At 35.6% G+C, this 16,586-nt stretch overlaps 1 protein-coding gene and 1 pseudogene across 1 annotated transcript in view; both read left to right on the plus strand.

The window, feature by feature from the left end:
* Positions 1-3,264: 3,264 nt before the first annotated feature.
* Positions 3,265-3,977, plus strand: LOC116421005 (annotated as a pseudogene).
* A 12,191-nt stretch (positions 3,978-16,168) lies between these two features.
* Positions 16,169-16,586, plus strand: part of GRAP (GRB2 related adaptor protein) — a 67,440-nt gene continuing 67,022 nt past the window's right edge. The window contains exon 1 of the mRNA XM_003761324.4: positions 16,169-16,575. Within this exon, the coding sequence (XP_003761372.1) occupies positions 16,498-16,575 (78 nt within the window). The 5' untranslated portion in view covers positions 16,169-16,497. The remainder of the gene's footprint in view (positions 16,576-16,586) is intronic.

The raw sequence follows: 16,586 nt of genomic DNA on the forward strand, positions 1-16,586 counted from the left end.
TAATACTATATGATATGTGTATTATTGCCTTTATTGCATGCATAGGAGCTAGGAACCCTACTTCTCACCTTTGAGAACATATAGAATTACCATGCCCATATTTGGAGATTTTCCTGAAATAATTCTACATGAGGCACTGATTTGAAGAAAGATATTGAACTTTTGTAGTTCAGCCTCCAAGAACAAAACTAGTCCATAAGAGCCCATATTCTTAAGCATTAAATTATTTGTGGAGACTCTAGGAGCAAAATACTTAAAACTGGAAAGGACCTCAGAGGCTCTTTAGTTTACAGATGTGGATACTGGAGAGTCCCATCACAATATCATATGATTGTAATTGACAATGTTGGAATTCAAACCTAGATCCTTTGAATCCAAATCTAGTGCTCTTTCCACATTCCCTCTAGGGGGAGACAAAGATGCATTCAAGTGTAGGTGTTGCAAAAAAAAATCTTAAGAGATTTATAGTTCTGAGAAGAAAAAAACAACACACTTGTTTATTTTCTAAGAGTTAAAGGTACTGAACTTTCAGTTTGGGATAGGGGTAGTAACCAAAGTGAGAAAAGTAGGAGGCTTGCGGGGGCTTAACAATCTGTTTTCTTATCACTAATAAGATTTATACTAGTCCTGGAGCAAATAAAAAGAGGGACCAAGGTTTCCAGAATTGTTCATCAAATTCTTCTCCCCAAGTAGAAATATGTATAGTTCATTTGAACAAATCAAGATATTGTTAGAGTTCTGTGGATTTTCAGATAGATTTCCCCTTACATTATTTGGGTCATCACAAAAATTGTCCTCTTTCTTACTTCATTCAAGTCTTTTCATGTTTCCATGACTTTATCAACTTCCTCATTTTTAAAATGCAATTTTATCATATTCATTTAACATAATTTGTTTGACCATTTCCCAACTTATGGACACATACTTTTTTTTAAAGTTCTTTGCTACAATCATACCCTATAGCTTTTGAACTCTTTAGGATATATCTTTTATATCACTGGATCAAAGTATATGCACACTTTGGTGACTTTTATACTATACATACCCTATAGCCTTTGAACTCCTGAGGATATATTTTTTATATTACTGGATCAAAGTATATGCACATTTTGGTGACTTTTAAAAATATATAGTACCAAATTGTTTTTCAGAATGGTTAAAAAAAATCCACAGTTTAACATTTAAACATTTAAACATTAACATTTAAAAATGCACAGTACTGCACTAGTATACTTGTTCTTTTATAATCCCTCTAATAATTACTATTTTCTTCATTTTTTTCCTCTTTGACAATCTGATGGCTAGGAAGTGAAAACTCAGACTTGTTTTGTTTTGAATTTCTCTTATCAATGACTGAGTATTTTTTTCATATAGTAGCTTACATTTCTTTGGCCTGTTTATATTGTTTGACCATTAATTTATTGGAGTATGGAGTATTTGGAGTGTGCGGGGAGGACTAGCACCTCTGGTGAGAGGGCTTGCTGAGCTCATTACAGGGATCCTCATCCATCTGTTACCCAGTTCTTACCCATGGCTCCAAGAAACTGTAGCATGTGAAATGACCACACCCTGTTAAAGCTTGATCAGACATTGAAGACACTAAAATCAACCACTGCATGCTGGGCTACTACCAGTTGTCCTAACTTTTGTTTTTCTACTTGTCTTTGATGACTTGAAAAGAGAATAAAGTGACAACTCCTCAAAACTCTGTCTCATTTAAATGCAATTCATGACATTATTCTAAAAGTAATGTCACTGGTTTTCTTCAAAAAAAAAAAAAAAAAGCATAAACAACATTAGAGAATAATTCTTGTTCTTAAATACTTGTAACAAGTATGGCTAGCCTCAAACCTCTCCCTATTGTAATTCATCCCACATTCAGTTACTAAAGTGATTTTCCTACAATACAGGTTCAATCTCCTAACTCTCTTTCCCTCCTCCTCCAAAAAATTCCAATTTAAAAAATCAACAGTCTCCTGCTTTCCTATTGTCTTTAGGAGGAAATCGAAATTGCTGTTTGGCATTTGGAGCCCTTCATAATGTAGTCCCTTTCACCTTTTCAATATTTTTACAGTTACTTTCCTACACACACTTTTCAATCCAATGACAATGGTTTCCTGGCTATTTCATTATTAAAATACTTTATCTTTTAGCTCCTGGTACTGTCTCTGACTTTCTCTTAAACCTGGGACACTCTTTAGTGCTCTGAATACTAACCTTCCTGTTTTTCTTTAAATTCCAATTAAAATCTTACCTTCTACAAGAAGCCTTCCTCAACCCCTTTTAATTCAAGTGGCTTCTCTCTTTTATTTCTTATATATAACTTGCTTTGAATATTTGTATCCATTAAATGGTAAATTCCTTGAGATCAGGGACTATGCTTTATTTCCTTTTGTATCCTTAGTACTTAGCACAGTGCTTGGGACATAGTAGATGCTAAATAAATGTTTCTTGATTGACTAATTAAAATTTTCATATATCTTAGATATTGGATCTTTATCAGAGAAATTTGTTTTGAGATTTTTCCTCCAATTGTTTTTTTCCCTCATAATAATTGCATTTATTTTACCTGTTCAAAAAAAGCCATTTGATTTATATAATCAAAACTGTTCTTTTTTAAATGGTCATTTCTATCTCTAGTTTAGGTAAGAATTCTCTCTTTGTCATAGTTATTATAAGTATCTCCTTCTTTTGTCCTCTTATTTTTTTTAAAAAATGTGCCCTTTTATTTTTAGGTCATGTATTCATTTGGAGTTTATTTGTGGTAAATGGCATTAAAGGCATAATAAACCTAAGTTCTACCAGGTTGTTTTCCCATTTTCTCAGCAATTTTTATCAATTGAAAAGGTCTTATACCAATAAGCCATGTTTCTGGATTTGTCAGCACTACACTATTGTGCTTATTTGCTTATGGATTTCCTTTACTATTTTTTTTCCCATTGATCAACCTTTCTATTTTTTAACTAGGTTGTTTTGGTGATTTTTGCTGTGTAGTAGGATTTAAAATCTGGTACTGCTATATCTCCTTCATTCAAACCTTCCCTTCATTATTTCCCTGAGGTTCTTGACTTTTTATTTTACAATTTTGTAATTTTGTAATATAGCACATCAGCATCTCATCATGATATAATGCATCCACTATATCAACTGAACTTGGGGATGGGAATCAATTCCTTCTCCCCTACATATATACATACATGTATGTATATAATAATGACAAATAAATATTAGGGAAGGAGGAAAGACAGCTGCAGTTGGGGAAATCAGAAGAGTCATGAATAAGGTGGTACTTGAGATACATTTTGAAGGAAGAAAAGGATTCCCAAAATGGTTACCACCATGAAGAAGGCAGCTGCAGAAGATGTAAATGTTACCTTTGAATACAAACAAAAGATTAATACATTTGCACTACATACTAGTAGAATCACAGAACTGAAAGAAGAAATAGAAGTTAAAGAGAAATAGCTTCATAATATAGGAGATACTTTTGATGATATAATGATGATGGATGAAGATTCTTTAATGATTCCCTATCAAATTGGGGATGTTTCATCAGCAGTTTTTTTTTTTTTTTACATGACCAAAATGTTATTTTGCTGTACAAAAAGAATCAGACTCTGAAATATTGTAAAATTAGCTTGTGAAGGAAATCAAAAATGCAGGTGTGGATAAATATAGGGATTGGGAATTCAATGTAATGGTTTTTAGTCATCTCCCAGAGTTCTTTTTCTGGGCATAGCTGGTTCAGTTCATTACTGCTCCATTGGAAATGATTTGGTTGATCTCGTTGCATCAGCAGTTTTTTAGATGAAACCCAAGAAATGTTGGAAGAAGCTACAAAAAATTGCAAGATAAAACTGAAGCATTAAAATCCAGAGTTGAGTCAATCTAATTTTGCTGATTTGTTAGCCAATTTGAAAGTTCCATTACATATAAAATTTGGGAGCAACATAAACCTTGAAACAGATGACAGTTAAAAGTTTCTAAATGTAATTTTAAAATTTGCTTTATAAATATAAATATTAGTAACAATGATTTTCTTTCTTCACATGATGTTGAAACCAACATTTTTCTTTAAAAAATTTCAGTTCTGATCTTAAAGAAGGGAAAGGAACCTGTATGTGCAAGAATGTTTGTGGCAGGTCTCTTTGTAGTAGCCAGAAACTGGAAACTGGGTAGATGCCCATCAGTTGGAGAATGGCTGAATAAATTGTGGTATATGAATATTATGGAATATTATTGTTCCATAAGAAATGACCAACAGGATGATTTCAGAGAGGCCTGGAGAGACTTACACGAACTGATGCTGAGTGAAATGAGCAGGACCAGGAGATCACTATATACTTCAACAACAATACTATATGATGATCAATTCTGATGGACTTGGCCATCTTCATCAATGAGATGAACCAAATCAATTCCAGTGGAGCAATAAATGAACTAAACCAGCTACACCCAGCGAAAGAACTCTGAGAGATGACTAAGAACCATTACATTGAATTCCCAATCCCTATATTTTTGCCTGCCTGCATTTTTGATTTCTTTCATAGGTTAATTGTACAATATTTCAGAGTCCAATTCTTTTTGTACAGCAAAATAACGGTTTGGACATGTATACTTATTTTGTATTTAATTTATACTTTAACATATTTAACATGTATTAGTCATCCTGCCATCTAGGGGAGGGGGTGGGAGGAAGGAGGGGAAAAATTGGAACAAAAGGTTTGGCTATTGTCAGTGCTGTAAAATTATCCCTGCATATAACTTGTAAATAAAAAACAATTTAAAAAATTCAGTCCTTTGTTTAGTGAAAACTTGCTAATTTTCACATTTTACCTATTTTATATATGATTTATTTATTTATTGTGAGGCAATTGGGAGTTAAGTGACTTGCCCAGGATTATACAATTAGAAAGTATTAGGTTTCTGAGGCCAGATTTGCACTGAAGGTCCTCCTGACTTAAGAGTTGGTACTCTATCTTCTGTGCCATCTATCTGATCCCCACATTTTTTTTTATTTTTTTAAAAAAGGAAAAGCCATATACCTATTTTGGATATATCAAAATTAGTATCCTGTTTATTAAAGTCAATTTTAAAAAAGAAGAAAAGATTCACATGGAAGCATGGAGGAAGTGTATTTTGTAGCTATCTTCTAAGTTTGAGGACAACCATGATGGTCCTCATGCACACTTCAAATTCTAGTTAAAATCCCACCTTCTATTGGAAGCCTTTCCCAGTATGTCATAATCTCATAATCCATATCAACCTTTGTTGATAATTTTCTATTTATGTTGTGTATAGCTTGGTCATACCTGATTGTTTTCATGTTATCGTCTTTAATTGTGAACTTCTTGAAGGCAAGGACAGTCTTTTCCCTTTCTTTGTATCCCCATCACTTAGCATAGTGTCTAGCACATAGTAGATGAAGTTGTTCTTTCTTGTTCATTTTCAAAAAGGAGCAGTGACATGCTTATTTAGTTACAGGTAAGCACAATGGTTCTATTCACCTTCAGTTTGGCACTTAGTCTATTACCTCTCTTCTCCCACCCTTTCTTTTGGAGTTTCCCAAACACTGAGTTAGCTTGGGCAATGCATGTGTCAATCTCATTATCAATGTGTAGATCCCTGGAAAGTGTACTGCTAAGATAAGAGTGAACTCATCCATAGCATGCAAAACTTGTCCATTTGCTGTAATCTTGGTTGCACATATGGGTGATGTGGTACTGGCTGATGGAGTACCTATATTTTCTTGGTATTAATTGTTAGGCCAAAATTAGCACAAACAGCAGAGAATCAATCCATACTTTGTTGCATCTCAGCTTCAGAGGCTGCACTTTGGGCACAATGATCTGCAAAAAAAAAAAAAAAAAAAAAAAAAAATCATACACCAACATTCTTTCCACTTTAGTTTTGGCTTTCTTTCAGTCTTTTCAAGTTGGGAAATTTACCATCAGAGTGGCAGATGACCTTGATGCCATGTTTGCCTTCTTTGAAGGTGTTTAATGCTGAAAACATTATGCTAAAAAACATGGGAGCAAGCACAGAGCCTTGTTTCACTCCATCAGTGTGAAAGCTTGAGAGCATTGTCCATTGTCTAGATCCTGGATAAGCATGACATCATGAAATTGTACAATACTGATGAACTTTTCTGGGCAACAAAATTTTGACATAATTTTCCATAAGCCCCTGCAAATTACAGTATCAAAGGCTTTGGTCAGGTTTACAAATGTTGTATAGAGACCTCTGTTCTGTTCCTGGTATTCCTCCTGAAAGTGTTGGATAGCAAACATCAAACAAATTGTTCCTTAGCTCCTCTCAGGTAGATAACCTTATTCCAGGTGTAGGATCAGTTTATTAAGAAGGACTGTGGCAAGAATCTTAGCAGTAATGACTAAGCAAGAGACACTTACCCCTTGTACTATCCTGTGATTGTCACAGGGCAATTTATTCCTTTTATCTTTATAGAGATGGACAATGGAGTCATTCTTGAACTCCTGGGGCATAATCTCCTCTTGCCATACAATCTGAAAAATTTCAGTCAGCTTTTGTATGAGCAATGGATCCCCACTCTGTAAGTCTCAGCTGAAATAGAATCAGCACCAAGTGCTTTGTCACATGAAAGGAGCCTGATGACATTCAAAATCTCTTCTTCAGCTGGAATTTCAGCTAGGAAGAGATTGATTTCAACCTGAGGTAAACAATCAATGGCTTCAGCATTCATTGATGTTGGTTTGTTGAGAACACTATGGAACTGTTCAGCCCATCTCTTTACGATTATGTCCTTATCACTAATCAATGTGGCTCCATCAAGCTCTGAGTAGCTGAAATGTACTATAGATTTTTGGCCCATAAATATCCTTCAATGCATTATAAAAGTTCTTTGGATTGTTACTATCTAAATTTCATCTGTCTTCTTACAGAGCTAAGAATCTTGCATCTCTCTCAAGTTTCAGCTCTGTTTTTGAAGTAACTGAATGCTATCTTTTTAGAAAAGGATGAACTAATGGAGCAGCTATATGGTGTGGTGAATAGAGCACTGGTCTTGAAACCAGGAGAATCGCAATTCAAATCCAGCCTCAGACATTTAACACTTACTAGCAATATTATCCTGGGCAAATTACTTAACCCCAATTACTATGTGTGTATGTGTGTGTGTGTGTCTGTGTGTCTGTGTGAGACAGAAAAAGAGAGAGAGAAAGAGAGAGAGAAAAAGAGAGAGAAAGAGAGAGAGAGAGAGAGAGAGAGAGAGAGAGAGAGAGAGAGAGAGAGAGAGAGAGAGAAAGAGAAAGAGAAAGAAACTATCCTGCTGGCATGCCCTGTGGAATTCTTGCTTTTCATTTAGCAACTTCTGAATTTCCCCATAATTTTCATCAAGCCAGTCTTGATGTTTGCAAGTGTTCTGACCCAGATGAGCAATTGCAGTGCTGTAAACCAAATCTATGAAAACTGTCTACTCCTTTTCTGCTCCACTATTCCCAACTGTGTATTGGATTACTTTACCCTCAAAGTTAGTAACAAACTGTTTCCTCTCAGAGAAGCACTCTAATCTGTTCACATTAATTCTTCTGGTAGTCTTTTTGCCTTGGGGCCTCTGCTTTTGTTGAGTGCAAATATTCAGCTAGGAGAGCATGAGTCTATATTCACTCCAGCACTCTGCTGCCTTCATCACTCTCACATTCTGTCTGTATCTTCTCATTATAATCACGTAGTCAATTAAATGCCAATGTTTGCTGTGAGGGCGCATCCATAAAATTTTGTGTTTAGGTAAATTTAAGACATAGGAAAGTCATAAGACACACAAGTCTTCAGCAGTAAGTGACCATTACTATTGCTGTTTCTAACTCCATTCCTCCCAAGGACTCCTGGCTATGTATTAAATAAAGTCTGAGTCTGCTCTAGCATTAAAGCCACCCAGAACAATAAACTTGTCCTCTTTTGGCACATTGATGACAAGGGTTTTTAGGTCTTCATTAAATTTTCTTTGATCTCAGCAGGATGTGTCATGGGAGAATCATAGGCATTGATGATGGTGGTATGGAGTTTTCTTGCAAGTGACAAATACATTGTCATGAATCTGTCATTCACTTTTTTAGTAGGCATAAAAGCTTGTTTATTAGATTAGTTTTGATTGCAAAATGTACACCAGCCCCTTTACTGTGGCACTCCAGAAAAATGTGCATCCAGCTTGGATTTTAGTAAGCGGGTCTTCATTTGTCAACCTTTTTTCACTTAGGGCTGCTATTTGGATGTGTTGCCTGTTGAGTTCTCTCACAACAAGAACTGTTTTTCTTTCAGTTCTACTGAATTTTTTGTCGTCTATAAATGTGTGCACATTCCACATATTGATGGTGAGTGGAATCAAATTTGCGGAAGTTTTTGTATTTATTTATTTATTTGTATTTTGACTGCAGGTTGGGATCCTGACGTGCCACAATAATCAGACCAGAGTTGGGAAAGCAGACAATTTTTAGGGCACTTTTTTTAGCCCCTTCATCATACCTGGAGGTGAGCAGTATGATTCTTAAAAGGCTGCTCAAACACCCTAGGGGCTGCCAAATCCTACTGCTGCTTCAAGTGAGATGATGATCCTATGGCCTGGGCCGCCTGTGTGTAGAGTCATGACTACAGCTTTCAGTATCCACATCTGCTGCTTTGTCACTTACCTGTCTTCACAGGACTTTGAGACAGATAGAAATGGTAAAATGATATGGCTGATGTCTTTTGATTCATGTGTAAATTGGATTTGAGAGAGGTAAAGTTGCATGAAGTCATCAGTCTCACTCTCCCAGAGTCATTATTGTCCAATGATAGGGCAGAGTCAAGACAGCTATGAGGATTTGAGATATAGTAGATGACCTTGGGGTCTTCAATGTCTAACCAAACTCTAAGGAGTCCATGGTGCCTGCTCCAGCTGCCTTCATGGCTGTTGGAACAAATTGTTCTTATCTGCCTATTCCACCAGGGGAAGTCTTCACATGTTGTACCTCCCTAACTCATGGTAGGGTTTGAGACCCTTGGTTATCCTCAACCTGATATAACCTGTCTGCTGAAATGGTTTTCTGGGCTATGCCTGCTGTGCATGCTATAGCTTCTTGGAGCCACAGGTGAGTTAGGTGGATCAGGTGTCACACTAGACATCACACCAGAGATACTAGTCTTTCTTAAACACACTATACATCTCCATTAGACAAATACATGTATGTGTGTGTTTATATGTTTTATATAAATATATATGTATCTGTACATATATTTAATATTCTATACATACTTTTATTTGTCAGTTCTTTCTCTGGATGCACATAAAGTCCTCCTTTACTGGTTCTTTGCGGTTAATTTGGGTATTTGTAATACTCAAAATGACTTATTTGCTCAAAGTTGTTTTTAAAACAAAATTGATTTTTGTATAATGAAGAGATTCTAAAAAATAAAATTTGGTAGAAAGAAATAAGAGTAAGCGAAACGTCTGTATAAAAAGAAAAAGCTCCAAAAGGAGGATTAACTTGAGTCTGACGAATTGAACAGAATATAAGTGCCTTGAGTGATTGAACAATGCAGGTGAAATATAACAAACCTAATTAGTAGTCTTAAAAACTGCTTTATGTTCTTATTAGCCTCCCAACTGATTATAATCATAGTTATAAAGTGTCACAAAATTTGCTCCAATAATTTTGTTAATGTGCTGTTTCTTTTATTTTTATCATTCCTCTATGTGTGTGTGTGTGTGTGTGTGTGTGTGTAGGAATAAATTGTATATAAAGTGTAATACAAACTTTTAAGTGCTGTAAACCAAATCTACGTGAAATCTAGCTATTAGCTGTTATTATTACCTATCTCAAATCTAATTCATATTGTACATTGAAGATCTTTGTTATTTCCCTCTCTTTTAGGGAGCCTTAATTTTAAGACAATGATTTTATTATAATTACTATCATCTCTAGAAAGTAGTAGAGGTTTGTTAATGAGCTGCTAAATTTTATAATGGAAAGTCTAATCTTTCTAATTATAGGTTAGGTTTCTGAAAGCACTGAACTCAGTGTACAGAACCCAGTGGCTGGATAGAGTATTAAGAAGGATAAGAGTGACCCAGGCAAATAGTATCTCAAGGCTAGAAAGGAGTACTAAGAAATCTCCAAAAATTTTACTTAAAAAAATAACCTTTCTAAATGCTGACTGCCCATTTTGTAACTTTCTCCTCTATGTCTCCACTCACTCTCCTCTTCCCCCACAAAACAACAACAACAACAACAAAACCTATCTCATATTTTCTGATGGGACAAGTATGGAAGAGATCGAAACAAATAAGGGAGAGTGAGTCCCTATTCTACTAAATGGTAAGGCCAAGCTAGTCTTGTGAGACCTCTGTTGTTTCATATCTGATGGGAGTTGAGAGACCCTGGATTGACAATTTCCTGCATGTCAATGCCTTGCAGCATTTAGGGCTCCTCTCATTCTAGTGCAGTTCTTGGTCAGTGGCTCAACCCTCACTGGAAAAAAAAAAAAAAAAACAAAAAACAAAAAACTAACAGCCTATTATTAATCTTTTGGCTCCCAGGTTTCCTAATCACTATCCTTCTCTACTGTCTTCAAAGTCTTAGATCTCCCCCCCCCCCCGCCCCCCCCCCCCCCCCCCCCCCCCCCCCCCCCCCCCCCCCCCCCCCCCCCCCCCCCCCCCCCCCCCCCGGAAAATGCCCTTAATTTCTCCAAACAGTGAAAACTGGAAGATGTTTTAGACAGAAACCCTCACAATCTGTTTAACTGTCAGATTGCCTATCCTCATCAACTACCAGAAGCATTGTAGTTGAGGCTTCATTTTTTTCCCTTGAGTTGTTGTCTTCTGAAGGGTCTCTAAAGCTTTTTAAGGATTTTAAAAACAAACGAACAAAACAACCCAAACTAATCCTTTTAACTGATTTCAACAAAAACTTTCGCATTCAACAAAGGCTTTTTGCATTACTCAGTGTCTCTTTTTAGTCACTGGAACCCCTCAGGCCAAGGACTTTGTGTGGTACAGAAGGGGAGAAAAAGTTTTCAAATTGGAGTATTCTTAGTAACTGACTTAGGCAGGCTGGGGTAGACTGACCAGCAGACTTCCTAAGAATGCAGGAAGATCCCAGGGGCCCTGAGAACTTAATCATGTGACTGGTTTGTTTGTTTTTCACCACAAACAAACACAAGTGCTGCTTTTCTAAGTAGTTCCCTGGGGAAGACGCTCAATTTTTCCAGTGATGCAGCCATTGTTCCCAGAAAGCTCAGAATCCCTTTTTGGGAACTGTTCTCAGAGCCAGGTATGAGCCCTTCAAGGAAATAAGTCGCCTGGCTATAATTATATATCTGAGAAAATTCCAATCTCAAATCTGTGATATGCATAGTGATGGAGAAAATCCCAAGATTTAGAAGAAGTAATTAAATTGGAGTTATGACACTTAATATATTATTGATTAATTAATTTAAATGTAAATGGTTAGTTCAATTGTATGAATGTTTAGTGTTACATTTCAAATAAAGGATTTGCTGCAAAGGAATGTGGTCTAGCTATACCAGAGTTAAAACTATATTATAAAGCAGCAGTCACCAAAACCATTTGGCAGTGGGTAAGAAACAGTGGATCAGTGGAATAGGTTGAGTTCACAAGACGCAATGGTCAATGACTGTAGTAATCTACCATTCGATAAACCAAAAGACTCTGGCTTCTGGGATAAAAACTCACTATTTGATAAAAAATTGCTGGGAAAACTGGAAATTAAAATGGTAGAAACTAGGCATTGACCATCTCACACCCTATACCAAGAAAGGGTCAAAATGAATTTGTGATTTAGACATAAAGAGTGATTCTATAAGCAAAAAGACAGACAAGGGATAGTCTATCTATCAGATCTGTGAAAAAGGGAGGAATTTATGACCAAGAAAGAAGTAGAGAAGATTATAAAATGCAAAATGGATAATTTTGACTACATCAAATTAGAATGTTTCTGTACAAGCAAAACCAATGTAGCCAAGATTAAAAGAGAAGCAGAAAACCGGGAGAATAATTTTACATACAATGTTTCTGATAAAGGACTCATTTCTAAAATATATACGGAATTGACTCAAATTTATAAGAATATAAGATATTCCCCAATTGATAAAAGGTCAAATGATATGAACAAACAACTTTTAGATGAAAAAATTAAAGCCATTTCTAGTTATATGAAAAAAATCTTCTAAATCACTTTTGATTAGAGAAATACAAATTAAGACAACATTGGGTTACCATTTTGTACTTCTCAGATTGGCTAAGATGACAGGAAAAGATAATGATGAATGTTGGAGAGGATATGGAAAACTAGGACATTAATACATGGTGGAGCTGTGAACTGATCCAACTATTCTGGAGACAATTTAGAACTATGTCCAAAAGGCTATCAAACTGTGCATACCCTTTGATCCAGCAGTGTCTTTACTTGGTCTGTATCTCAAAGAGATCATAAAAGAAGGGAAAAAACCCACATGTGCAAAAAATGTTTGTAGCAGTCCTTTTTGTAGTGACAAGGAACTGGAAATTAAGTGGATGCCCCTCAATTGGAGAGTAGCTGAATAAGTTATGATTTATGAATGTAATGGAATATTATTGTTCTATAAGAAATGATGTGCAGGCTGATTTCAGAAAAGCCTGGAAAGACTTATATGAACTGATGTGATGCTAAGTGAAATAAGTAAAATCAAAAGAACATCGTACACAGCAACAACAAGGTTATGTGATGATCAATTGTGATACACTTGGCTCTTTTTTTTTCTTTTTTTAATTATAGCTTTTTATTTATAAGACATATGCATGGGTAATTTTTCAGCACTGATAATTGCAAAACCTTTTGTTCCAATTTTTCCCCTCTTTCCCCTCACCCCTTCTCCAGATGGCAGGTAGACCAATACATGTTAAATATGTTAAAGTATATATTAAATACAATATATGTATACATGTCTATATAGTTATTTTGCTGCACAAGAAGAATCAGATTTTGAAACACTGTATAATTAACCTGTGAAGGAAATAAAAAAATGCAGGTGGACAAAAAACAGAGGGATTGGAAATGCTATGTAGTGGTTCACACTCATTTCTCAGAGTTCTTTCTCTGGGTGTAGCTGGTTCTATTCATTATTGAACAAATGGAGCTGATTTGGTTCATCTCATTGTTGAAGAGAGTCATATCCATCAGAATTGATCATCATATAGTATTGTTGTTGAAGTGTATAATGATCTCCTGGTCCTGCTCATTTCACTTAGCATCAGTTCATGTAAGACTTGGCTCTTCAACAGTGATGTGACTCAAGGCAATTCCAATAGACTTGTATTGGAAAGAGCCATCTGCATCCAGAGAGAGAACTATGGAGACTGAATATAAATCATATCATAGTATTTTCATCTTTTTTTGTTGTTTTTGTTTGATTGTTTTTTCTTTCTTGTGTTTTCTTTTTTCCCTTTTGATCTGATTTTTCTTGCACAGCATGATGAATATGGAAATATGTTTAGAAGAATTGCACTTGTTTAACCTAAATTGGATTGCTTATTGATTAGGGGAGGGATGAGAGGGAAAGGAAGGGAGAAAAATTTGGAACACAAGGTTTTGTAAAGTTGAATGCTGAGAACTATAGTTGCATATATTTGGAAAAATAAAAAGCTATTATTAAAAAAATAAAGCATTTGCCAAGAAGAGCTAATAATGTTACCATATTCATGGTTAGTATGGATGAATGGAAAGAGAATAGGATTTGACATCAGAAAAACTATGTTTGAATTTTAATTCTGGCAGATACTGGCATCTGTGACTTTGAGCAGACCACCTAGCCTCTGGGCCTTAGTTTCTTTATTTGTAAAGTAAGGGTAAAGACTTGGTGATGAACCTTTTAGCTCTAATCCAACACATATGCTATGGCTTAACTTCTTCTTCTTTCTTCTTCTTCTTTCTTCTTCCTTCTTGTTCTTCTTTCTTGTTCTTGTTCTTCTTGTTCTTCTTCTTGTTCTTGTTCTTCTTCTTTCTTCTTCTTCCTTTTTTTTAATACATGACCAAACCGTTATTTTGCTGTACAAATAGAATCAGACTTTGAAATATTGTACAATTAGCTTGTGAAGGAAATAAAAAATGCAGGTGGACAGAAATATAGGGATTGGGAATTCAATGTAATGGTTTTTAGTCATCTCCCAGAGTACTTTCGCTGGGCGTAGCTGGTTCAGTTCATTACTGCTCCATTGGAAATGATTTGGTTGATCTCATTGCTGAGGGTGGCCAGGTCCATCAGAACTGGTCATCATCTAGTATTGTTGTTGAAGTATATAATGATCTCTTGGCCCTGCTCGTTTCATTCAGCATCAATTCGTGTAAGTCTCTCCAGGCCTTTCTGAAATCATTATGGCTTAACTTCTGATGATAATTAATATTACCCAAACAAACATAAATAAAATTTAGATATTATAAATAAGTTTTTGTTGATGTCTATTTTTTAACACCTGAATTTCCTCCAATACTCCTTTCCTTTCTATAGAAAGATTCTACATATGATAAATATAAAAGCTCATATTTGTAAAAACAAAAAAAGGAGGTACTTTGCACAACAATGGTTAGTAGCAGTATCCTTAACTAAACAAGGGATGAAAATCATTTTAAAAGATAACAAAGATAATTTTGACTGTGTAATATTTAAAAGCTTTTGGTTTCTAATTTTTTTAGTTAATAAAAATTAATTCCCTCCCATCATATCTCCACTATTGAAAAAAAAGAGAAAAAACTGTTATAACAGACAGTCATGATCAAGCAAAACAAATTACCTCATTAGATTTTCCAAATATGTGTTCATGTTTATTAATGTTCTCTTTTTACTTATCATTATTTATCATTCACTTTCCAATAATATCTCCTATTCCATATAAGCATATATACATATAGAAAACATATATACATATATATTTGAACACAGTTAAATATACCTACAAACATACACATATGTGTGTTTGAGTGGCATATATATTCATACAAATATAAATATAACACATATATACATCCACATCCACACAACATTCTGAATCCATTATCTCTGTCAAAAGGTGGGTAGCATTTTCAGCATCTATCCTTTGGAAACATAGCTAGTCATTACATTGATCAGATTTTTATGGCCAAAGCTTTAGCACAAAATCAATGCAACTAGCATTAGAAGAGGAGTGGTTAACTGACAGAAGATCTTTACAGCAAACGTCTAGGATAAGGATCCTATATACAATAAACAGCCAATTGACAAACTATATAAGAGCCAGAATCATTCTCTATTAGATAAATGGTTAAAGGATATGAATAGGTAGTTTTGAAAATGTAAGCTATTAACAAGCCTATGAAAGAATTGTTCCAAATCACATAAATTAAAACAATTGTAAGGTTTTACCTCCTGGCCATTGGAATAGCAAAAACAGAAAAAGACAAAAGATGATTAAATTGTGAAGGGCAAATGGGAAGACAGGCAACCTTATGTACTATTGCTCCAACCATCCCTGACAACAATTTGAAATTAGACTACAAAAAAATCCAAACCCCCACCCTCCCACTAAGCTGTATATATTCTCTGACCCAATAATAGCCATATATGACTAAGAGGTCAAAGATAGAAGGAAAATTTCCATATATATATGTATATGTATATTCACACACAGACTCAGACACTCACACCCTAAACCAGGACCTTTCCTGGACTACTTTCTCTTTTGTGGTCTCAGAAACTCAAAAATGTAGCTCTCTGGGAAAATATTCTCTAATACTGGAAGTCAGTCTCCTCTGTCTCAGAGGCAGTGTAGTGTAATGGAAAGAACGCCAATCTGGGCTTTAGAAAACAAGTTCTAAAACTGAATTACTTAGCTAGCTATGTGATTTTGGACTACTCAGTTACTCTCTGGGATTGTGTCTCTATCTGTAAAGCAGGAATATATACTTTTTTATCTCATAGGGTGTGAGGACTAAATGAGATAAAAAATATAAGCTGCTATATATCTGAATTATGACTACTACTACTACTATTACTGTTGCTGCTGCTACTATTATTTCTACTCTGATGGCTCTGAGACTACTGCTTTCAGCAGCCACCGTTGCTTTACAGCCAGGTGATATCTTCCTTTCCCCCACATATAACACATCAGTGGCTTCCTGTTTCTCTCCTGATGAGGGACAGTTTCCATCTCCTCTACAAAAGAACACATGCACACACACGTGCACACACACACACGAAACTCCTCTACGGGAGTAAGCAGGAAACCGGCGTCGTTGTCACTTCAGACTGAACCTTTGGCATTGAAGAGAGGATACAAAGGATCTGGAAAGTGGAATTGTTTAAGGAACCCAAACCCTGCAAGCTCCCTTGGGGTTCCCTAGTGATTTGAGCCCAGAAGGGCTGTGGAGAGGATCTACGGGCAGTATCTACTTCTTTACCCTATTACAGATTTGAGTGAACAAGTGAGGTGGAGAGTTCACCTGATTGACTGGGATGGAGTCTGTGGCCTTGTACAGCTTTCAGGCCACTGAAAATGATGAGCTGGCCTTTAACAAAGGTGACACACTGAAGGTAAGGTGGGA

The sequence above is a fragment of the Sarcophilus harrisii genome, chromosome 1 (assembly GCF_902635505.1).
Source record: "Sarcophilus harrisii chromosome 1, mSarHar1.11, whole genome shotgun sequence".
Taxonomy (NCBI): domain Eukaryota; kingdom Metazoa; phylum Chordata; class Mammalia; order Dasyuromorphia; family Dasyuridae; genus Sarcophilus; species Sarcophilus harrisii.